Source organism: Gavia stellata, chromosome 2 (assembly GCF_030936135.1).
Source record: "Gavia stellata isolate bGavSte3 chromosome 2, bGavSte3.hap2, whole genome shotgun sequence".
NCBI classification, from domain to species: domain Eukaryota; kingdom Metazoa; phylum Chordata; class Aves; order Gaviiformes; family Gaviidae; genus Gavia; species Gavia stellata.
The window spans coordinates 96,462,484-96,471,255 of NC_082595.1; the positions used below are offsets into that span (position 1 = coordinate 96,462,484).

The 8,772-nt window shown below is 43.8% G+C and overlaps 1 protein-coding gene across 5 annotated transcripts; it reads left to right on the forward strand.

The window, feature by feature from the left end:
• The first annotated feature begins 234 nt into the window (after positions 1 to 234).
• On the forward strand, positions 235 to 6,633 carry RRM2 (ribonucleotide reductase regulatory subunit M2). Of its 5 annotated transcripts, none has more exons than XM_059833042.1 (10): positions 235 to 345; positions 422 to 499; positions 822 to 956; positions 1,114 to 1,230; positions 1,745 to 1,878; positions 2,961 to 3,055; positions 3,864 to 3,997; positions 4,447 to 4,551; positions 4,687 to 4,800; positions 5,639 to 6,633. In XM_059833042.1, the coding sequence occupies exons 1-10, from the start codon at positions 235 to 237 to the stop codon at positions 5,789 to 5,791; spliced, it is 1,176 nt and encodes a 391-aa protein (XP_059689025.1). In that variant the 3' UTR covers positions 5,792 to 6,633. The 5 variants fall into 5 exon arrangements, with proteins under 5 accessions (XP_059689025.1, XP_059689047.1, XP_059689056.1 ...); XM_059833064.1 differs by having other exon boundaries at positions 262 to 345; positions 422 to 523; positions 840 to 956; XM_059833073.1 differs by having other exon boundaries at positions 262 to 345; positions 422 to 505.
• The last annotated feature ends 2,139 nt before the right edge of the window (positions 6,634 to 8,772 follow it).

Consider the following 8,772-nt stretch of genomic DNA (forward strand, 5'->3'; position numbering starts at 1 on the left):
CGCTCCGCCGGCGCCAAAGCAAAGGGCAGGTCTTTCCCTCCCGCCGCCGCCACAATGGGAGGCGGGGCCCCGGCCGGCGCGCCAGCCAATGGAAGCGCGGGGGCGGGCGGCGGCGGGCACGGCGCGGGCTGTGAGTGGTCAGCTGGGCGTTCTGGCGCCAAGTTCGAAGGGGATATAAAGGGGCGGCGCGGGGGTTTCGCGCTCCTGCCGCTCAGTGCTGCTCATCTTGCTGCCATGCTGTCCGCCCGCGCCCCGCTCGCCGCCCGCCACGACCAGCCCCGCCTGTCTCCTATGAAGAGCCTGTCGCCCATGAAGAACCTGGCGCTGAGTGACAAGGAGAACACGGTGAGCGCCCGCCCTCCCTCCGGCTCCCTGCCCGGCAGCGCCGCAGCGCTCTCACCCAGCCCTTCTCTCTCCGCAGCCCCCCGTGCTCAGCAGTGCCCGCGTCCTGGCCAGCAAGGCGGCCCGCAAGATCTTCCAGGAGGGCGACGGGAAGCCGGTGAGTGCGGAACACCCGGGCACCGCGCCCGCCCTTCTCCCCTCTCCCTTTCCCCGGCGGCTCCTGTGACCCCCGCTCCGCTGTCCTCTCCCCCGCGGGTGGTCTCTCCCTTCTCCCCCCGCGGTGAGCGCGGGGGCCGCCCGTGCCCGCTCGTCCCTGCCGGGCGCTGCCCCCGCGCCCCTCTCCCTCACGGGAGTCTGCCTTCCCTTCCCTTCCCCCCCGGCCGGCTGCCGTCCCTCGGTTTCCCGCCAAAGCCCGGCGTCGCCTCGGCCGCCCCCGCCGCTGAGGCGAGCCGAGCCCGAGCCGCTCTCCGCCGCTGCAGGTACCGCGGGGCGAGGAGGAGGAGGAGCCGCTGCTGCGGGACAACCCCCGCCGCTTCGTCATCTTCCCCATCCAGTACCACGACATCTGGCAGATGTACAAGAAGGCCGAGGCCTCCTTCTGGACGGCGGAGGAGGTGAGGGGGCGGGCGGGCCTCGGCTCCCCCGGCGGCGCCCGCCCGGGCGCGGCCCTCCCTGCCGGCTGCCCTCGGGCCCTCTGGTAGGGGCCTCGTGCCGGCAGCCCCCGTCTCTTTGCAATTGTTTCATCGCTGCTTCTGGCAACGTTTTATTTAGGTGGACCTTTCCAAAGACATCCGGCACTGGGAGTCCCTGAAGCCTGAGGAGAAGTACTTCATTTCTCATGTCCTCGCCTTCTTTGCTGCCAGCGATGGCATTGTCAACGAAAACTTGGTAAGTGTGTAGAAACAGTCCTGGCAGAAACATCACTTTGTGAAGATAACCAGATAACTACACGTTTAACATGCTTGCTGGCTAATCTGGCTTGTTTGCTAGGTCATTTATTACAGCGTTACAACATGTAATGCTGTCTTATGCTAATGAGCAAATTGGGGTTGCTTTTGTAATTCACAAGTTTGCCCACTCCCCCACGGGGCACTGGGCGTTGCATTACAGTAACACTTGGCTGCGTCAGAGCCCTTGTTCTGCTTCTACCCTCTCAGTGCTCTTCTCCCTAACGGGGGATAAGTAAAACTGAGAAGTTTTCCCATTTCTTGCGGGGCCAAAGAATAACTCACGACTTGGAGCTGTGAGGGGTTACAGCTCTTGCTGTTAATAATCCACAAGTCTGGAATTAATCTGAAGAGGATTCTGTGGGCTGAGCAAGGGCTGTTGTAGACAGCATCAATGCCTCTAACCTGCAACTTAGTTATAAATGCTTTTGCAAATGCTGATTTATTTCCTCTAGGTGGAGCGGTTCAGTCAAGAAGTACAAATCACAGAAGCTCGTTGTTTCTATGGCTTCCAGATTGCCATGGAAAATATACATTCAGAAATGTACAGTCTTCTTATTGACACCTACATTAAAGATTCTAAAGAGAGGTTTGTATTGCTTGATGATGAAAGGTTCAAAAATATTCCAAGTGTTGAGATTTAAGTGATGCATATCAGTTACTCTGACTTTAATTTTAGGATTTAAACTAAGTTTATGTAAAATAACACTGCTTAAGAGTAGCTTTACTTCAGAATATCTTTCTCCTCTGAAGTGTATGAGCAAGAACTCACTTAAATGAAGAGTGAAACTGAAACGACTTAATACTGAAATAAAGGAATGAAACTATGTAAAAGGGGAGTATATTAAATTACAGTAAGTGCTTATATGGTGGACCCCTATACCTAGTAGAAAGCTATGTAGAAAAGCTTCTCTGAGAAATGATATCACTTTATTAAAATGTCATCTCTAAAATCCAGTGCCTTTAGTTAACAGCTAGCACTTTTACATAGCATGTGCCGCCCTTACTCCCTTGACTATTTTGCTTTGGGGGGAGCGTGTTGTATTTGCTGAAAAGTGGCTTCTGGTTTTGAGTAAAAATAAACCAAAGTGTAAAATGTTCATAACAAGATGAATCAATTCAAAAATGGTATCTTAAAACTACACTCAGGGCATTGAGCAGTCCGGACTGAGTTATTCTGGTGTTTTCTTGGCAGACTGACACCCTGTTGAGCAAAATGTCATGTGGTATTGCAATGCTATTTGCAGTCTAGATACATGTAACTGCTGCTACTTTGTAGAAAGCTGACCATGTCATTTCTACTCAGAGATGCTTAATTCCAGTAAATGTTTGAGGAAGAACTGCTTACGTGAGAGCTCTGGTGCCTTGCCACTGGAAAGTGGAGGCTGGTTCATCTGTAGTTTCGAAAGCCTTGCTCAACACTTGATGAAACAGTACTCCCCTTGATATCATCATGGGAATTATGTGTCCTGGTGTTGATGTGATAGGTAGGTGATGAAAAGGTAGTTGATGGGTACAAATAGAGGTAGATTGGTGCAAAATAAGATGAGGAAGGAGATGTAATTATCAGGGTGAAGGTGCAGAGCACTTGTAAGTGAACAAGACAATCTATGTCAGTGAATGCTTATTGTACTAGTTGTGTCTGATCCTAATGAGTTTTATCCTTATCAGGGAGTTTCTTTTTAATGCTATTGAAACATTACCATGTGTTAAAAAGAAGGCTGACTGGGCCATGCGTTGGATTGGGGACAAGAAAGCAACTTATGGTGAGTATATCTATTGAAAGTAAAGTGAAATTCCTTCCCCAAAAAAGATGGAGGAAGTACCATTTCTCCAGACTTCACAGTTCACAGGGCTTACTGTTGTGACAGGGAAAGTACATGCTCTCTGGTATAAGATACTGGTATAATTCTGGAGATGAAGAAAATAATTTTCACCTTGCAAATGAGCTACTGCCATGAATCTTTGTCAAATTGCTGGCATTTTGAATAATGGTAGCTCATGTGGCAATCTTCATATGTGTGGCTGTATGATCAAATTGTAAATTGCTGTCATGTCCAGAACTGTACTGGCCATCTTATCTCCAGCAGACATGTACAGTTGGAGGCTGTAGCTCCTCTGCCCTACTGATTCTTGATGTCTTGCTTCAAAGATGGGATGAATGGTACAGATCATTATTTCACTAGTATTAAAGCATTCTTCATGGCCAAAGTTCCTTACTTAATCAAAGATGAGCAGACACTGACTTAAATCAGCTGCTGAAATGAATGCTCTTTTGCACTGTGCAATCTTTGAAAAAGGATGGTATTGATGGTTAACCTGGGGGGAAAGAGCCTTGGCTTCAGCTACTTAGTAGCTACTCTAATTAGTTTTTACTTCCTCTCGTGTTTAAAAGTTTTGTTTAATGACCAGAAGCCTTTACTGTAATAGTTTTTAAGGACGGGCTATAGCACACTTGAACAGAAACTTCTTCATTCTCCTGGGAGGATGCAGTTCACTGGTTTGTTTGCAACTTCTGAGTATTAGCCCTGTTAAGTTTTCTGTGTGATATCACTATCAATCTTGTCTTAACAGGAGAACGCGTAGTAGCTTTTGCAGCAGTGGAAGGGATCTTCTTTTCAGGCTCTTTTGCATCAATTTTTTGGCTGAAGAAAAGAGGATTAATGCCTGGACTCACTTTTTCTAATGAACTCATCAGTAGAGATGAGGTATGAATCAAATTCTAGCAGTTAAGATGGTAATGTGCCACAGTAGCTCAAAGTAATGATATTCAGTTGGAGCCTGTATTTTAAAACAGGAGTATGTTTAGAAACAGGCAGTCTATAAAGCTCACTAAAGTGTGTAAACATGTGTCATCCTGGATCTTGCAGCAGAGAATGAATGGACTTAGCATTTTACTTCCTCTAAAGTAGTTTAAGTGTTTTTACCAACTCTTGCACTCAGTATACCATGCCATTTGGAGCAAGTGCAGCTGGTACTGGCTGAACTCGCTTATGCCTCTTTCTTGTTAGGCAGAAAGTTGTCTGTAGATAACACTAAACAACGTGGCAAGTGCAAAGATGGTGCCTAGATATTGGGCTGTTTATTCTGTGCTACTGATTTGAGTGGCTCTTTTAAATCAGCGTTCCTGAAATAATTTTCTGAAACTTCTTTCCAGGGCTTGCACTGTGATTTTGCCTGCCTCATGTTCAAGCACTTGATACACAAACCATCAGAGGAGAGAGTAAAGGAAATCATCATGAATGCTGTTCTCATCGAACAGGTAATTGTCTGCTCCTTGTTTAGGAACTGGATAGCAATTAAGCAGAAAGCTGGGGAGCTGTTGGGTATAAAATTAACCTAGACGATACAGAGTGAATACCAGTTTCTGTACATAAAGTGCTTCTGTTATCTGCAGGAATTCTTGACGGAGGCACTGCCTGTAAAGCTGATTGGCATGAACTGCACTTTAATGAAACAGTACATAGAGTTTGTAGCAGACCGGCTTATGTTGGAACTGGGATTTAACAAGGTAAGGCTCTAATTTGGGGGTTGGACTAGATGACCTTTAAAGGTTCCTTCCAACCCAAACTATTCTATGATTCTATGATTCTATAATACACTGAACCTTACATGGGGAAAAGATAATACTAAGTTTAATTTCCTCCAGAAACCCATATCCTAAAATGACTGCAGCATTGGAGTTATTTAGCCTGGAGAAGAGGAGGCTGAGGGGAGACCTCATCACTCTCTACACCTACCTGAAAGGGGGTTGCAGAGAGGTGGGTGCTGGTCTCTTCTCCCAAGTGACTAGCGACAGGACAAGAGGAAATGGCCTCAAGTTGCACCAGGGGAGGTTTAGGCTGGATATTAAGAAAAATTTCTTTCCTGAGAGAGTGGTGAAGCATTGGAACAGGCTGCCCAGGGAGGTGGTGGAGTCACCATCACTGGAGGTGTTCAAGGAATGTGTGGACATGGCATTGTGGGACATGGTTTAGTGGGCATGGTGGTGTTGGGTTGATGGTTGGACTTGATGATCTTGCAGATCTTTTCCAACCGTAGGGATTCTGTGATTATTGGTATAACATGTAAAACTATTCAGCAGTCCTGCTAGATCCTGTTCGGAGACCTGCAGAAGGAAAAGCAAAAGGATGCTATGGAAAAACAGCTATGTAAGAGTTGCTGTGCTTCTGTCTACTGCAGCTAAAAGACAGGAACAAATACAATAGAGAAGGCTTGGGGCAGAGATTTTTGTTCATGATATAAGCCCGCTGATGTTGTCATTAGACTCCTTCTGGCTGATTTCTCATGTGCTCATGTATTCAAGAATGAGCACCTGTAGTGACTATAGAATTGCCTTTTCCTTTCAGATATACAAAGCGGAGAATCCTTTTGACTTCATGGAAAACATCTCTCTGGAAGGCAAGACCAATTTCTTTGAGAAGCGAGTAGGTGAATATCAGAGGATGGGAGTCATGTCAAAGCCCACAGACAACTCTTTCACCCTGGATGCGGAATTTTAAATTAACTGAGACCATATGAGTTAGTGTGTATGCTCCCCTGTTTACAGGGAAACATTAAGTATATTGAGTCACAGTGTGACTTGATTCCTGTACTAAAATCCCACTCTTGAAAAGTGTGGTGATATTGGTACTTTTCAGGAGGCTAGTATACCTCCAGCAGTAAAATCCCTTTTTATTAGACTTTGCCAATGGTGTTAATTCATAGCATGTTTAGATGTATCTCTCACAACATATGCTACTCCATTTTGTGAAAGATATGGGCACCTTCCTTCTGCAAGATGGGAGGTTATGGGCAGTGACCACTAGCTTCTGCTGTTCTCCCTATAAACAAAGGAGCAGTTGAGAAATTCTAGTCTTAAATTTGCTGGATACTCTGCAGAAAACTCTGGAGGCAACTACATGACCTCACTGCTTTCTTAGCAGGTTTTAAGTTTACCTTTTTTACTATTGTTTTAATAGTTTGTACATAAACCTGGCACTTTAATGTTTAAAATAAAGAACTGTCTTGTAATACTCGACAATGGTAAAATGCAAGTCTAAATCTTAGACTTCTGCAATCTAACCTTTCATGACTTGTGCTTCCTTCTGGGTATGTAACTTAAAAATGGTGCTGTGAATCAGACTATATTGATTTTGAAATCTGTCGAAGAACAGGAAGAAACTTTGTATGGAAGGTGAAGAACTTGGTAAGTTGGATATTCTGGGTACTGAAAAATAACATGCAGCTGGCTTCTGGACTTAATTGCATTTTCTTTAATATCTGGGAGCAGTATTTCATATAATAGTAATAAAGAGCTGCTTGGATTCAGTGTTGTACTGGCTTCAGTGCTCCAATGGGCAAAGCTATGTGTTAATTTCCTTCTGAATTACGGACTTTCTGAGGAAATGCATGTTCTGCAGGAAACAGCTGCTTAGTCCTGTGGTTGGTAGATGTCAAGTGAAATTGTTATGCTTAGCTCTGACTTCCAGATCGACTGCACTAAAAGGGTGATATTTCAGGGTAAATTCAGCTAATTCAGGCTGGAGCAGTATTCTTAGCTTCTGCATCACACAGTGGTTTTACTTTTAATACATAACAGTAGTGAAAACAAAGTATGTGCTACAACATTGTTATGCCATGCTATACATGGAGCCACAGGAATGAGTATGCTTAATATAACTTTGGTAAGAGCATGTGGTCTGTGAAGGGGTTCCCTATGGTCTCAGATTAGAGTTCCTGCAAATGATCTGCAGTGAGATTAAATAACAGTGCGATAGACTGAATTTAGCTACTGCCTTCATGTCCAAAGAGTTTATTCCATGATCTAATCTAACACCTAACTAACAAGGACTGTCCTGCAAGCCTGCCTTTCCTTAAGTGTAGTTGATACGGAAAATAAACTTTACAGAACTTAAAGCATTTCCTTGAAAGGAAAGAATGCTGGAGTTGGCTTCTTTCTGCTAAAGTGCTTCCACTTTTGAAGTATAATATATATGGTGGTACTTTGAGAGATGCTGCCTTGGTATAAAATTAACTGACTTGCTGGTCTTTGCTCCTTTGCTCTTGATTGCACAGAAGATGATAGTGTGTCTGTTCTTCCCCTGGGTCTGATGCTAGCAGTATGTGCATGTTTCCAAGGCTATCCTAGGGAGAAAAAAACAAAAATTAAACCCAAGCCCCAAAGTCTGGAATTCAAAGTGGAAGATACAAGGCTGTTAACAGATGGCTCTAATGCCCCTGCAGCACTGGTGTTGGTAACAGGTCAGTGATTGCAGTGGTCTGAGAATATATTAGAAACTGGAATAGGGACATGTTAAGTTGGACAGCCAGATGCATCGTTTTGAAGCACTGACAATGCTTGTTTTTAATGTTAGACAGGTTTCTGGCTAAATAACAGCATTTTGTTCTCAGCAAATTGGGCTTTGTGCTTTTTCTTGGTTTCTCTTAATTTGATCAAAGCTTTGACTGCTAAGTGATATAAAGCATCAGAACTCAAGATGTAGGGTTATGTTGTTTAGAGCATAAATGAGACAGTAATAATGTACTGAGTTCAGTTGGGACCAAAGTATGATTTAGCAGCATTCAATTTACATTTAAATCTGTTAGTTCATGTACTTTAGTAATGTAGAAAAAGGGTAAGACTTCCCTAATCTGTGAGTAGGGTCTAGCTATGTTATAGCTATCTCTTCCTACTTGATTCTTAGTATGTGCCAAGGATCAATACATGGAAATGATTAATCTGTTATCCTTAATTCTGGGAGATATGAACTGGAACTGTATTTTCAACATACTATAGAAGGACTGCTTGGAATGGATGTGTGATGGCCAAGTAATCATTTGTAGTGGCAGGTAGGAAGAATGTCCCTTTTAGCCAAGCTTTGTCTTACAGGGTAATAGATACTGTAGACATGGATGCATTAGAGATAGATTAGGTAGGAATTAGAAGTGATTCAACAAGAGAATAAGACTTGCTGTGGCTGGTATTAATCTTATCCTGGTGCCACTGATGTCTAAATGCCTACCTAGTTTTGGTTTATGTACTTGCTATAATGCAAATCAGTTTTTAATGTATAGTCTGGAGAAAAGCTATGCATCTGGTCCCACCTATTTTAATTCTCAGTTCTTAGATTTAAATGTCTTGCTGTTGCTTAGTTTGCATAGATCATGTCCAAGTCTTGATAAAATACTAGTTTACTGAAAACATTACTTTCCAATTTGACTGAGATGCCAGTTGTTTTGACACTGGATCCTCTTAAGAGGAAGTAACAATCTTTTATTTCTTTCCAAAAAATAAACAAATACTCTGAAAAATAAGTTTCAGTAAAAATTTAACTGACCAACTGACCCTTTGGAATATGTTTTGGAATGGAGTTGGAAGAACCATGGGAGATTTGAAGCAAAGTGATGAAAGTGCTGATTTTTTTCCACAGAATCATTATGGCTGGAAAAGACCTATAAGGACATTAAGTCCAACCATCAACCCAATACCACCATGCCCACT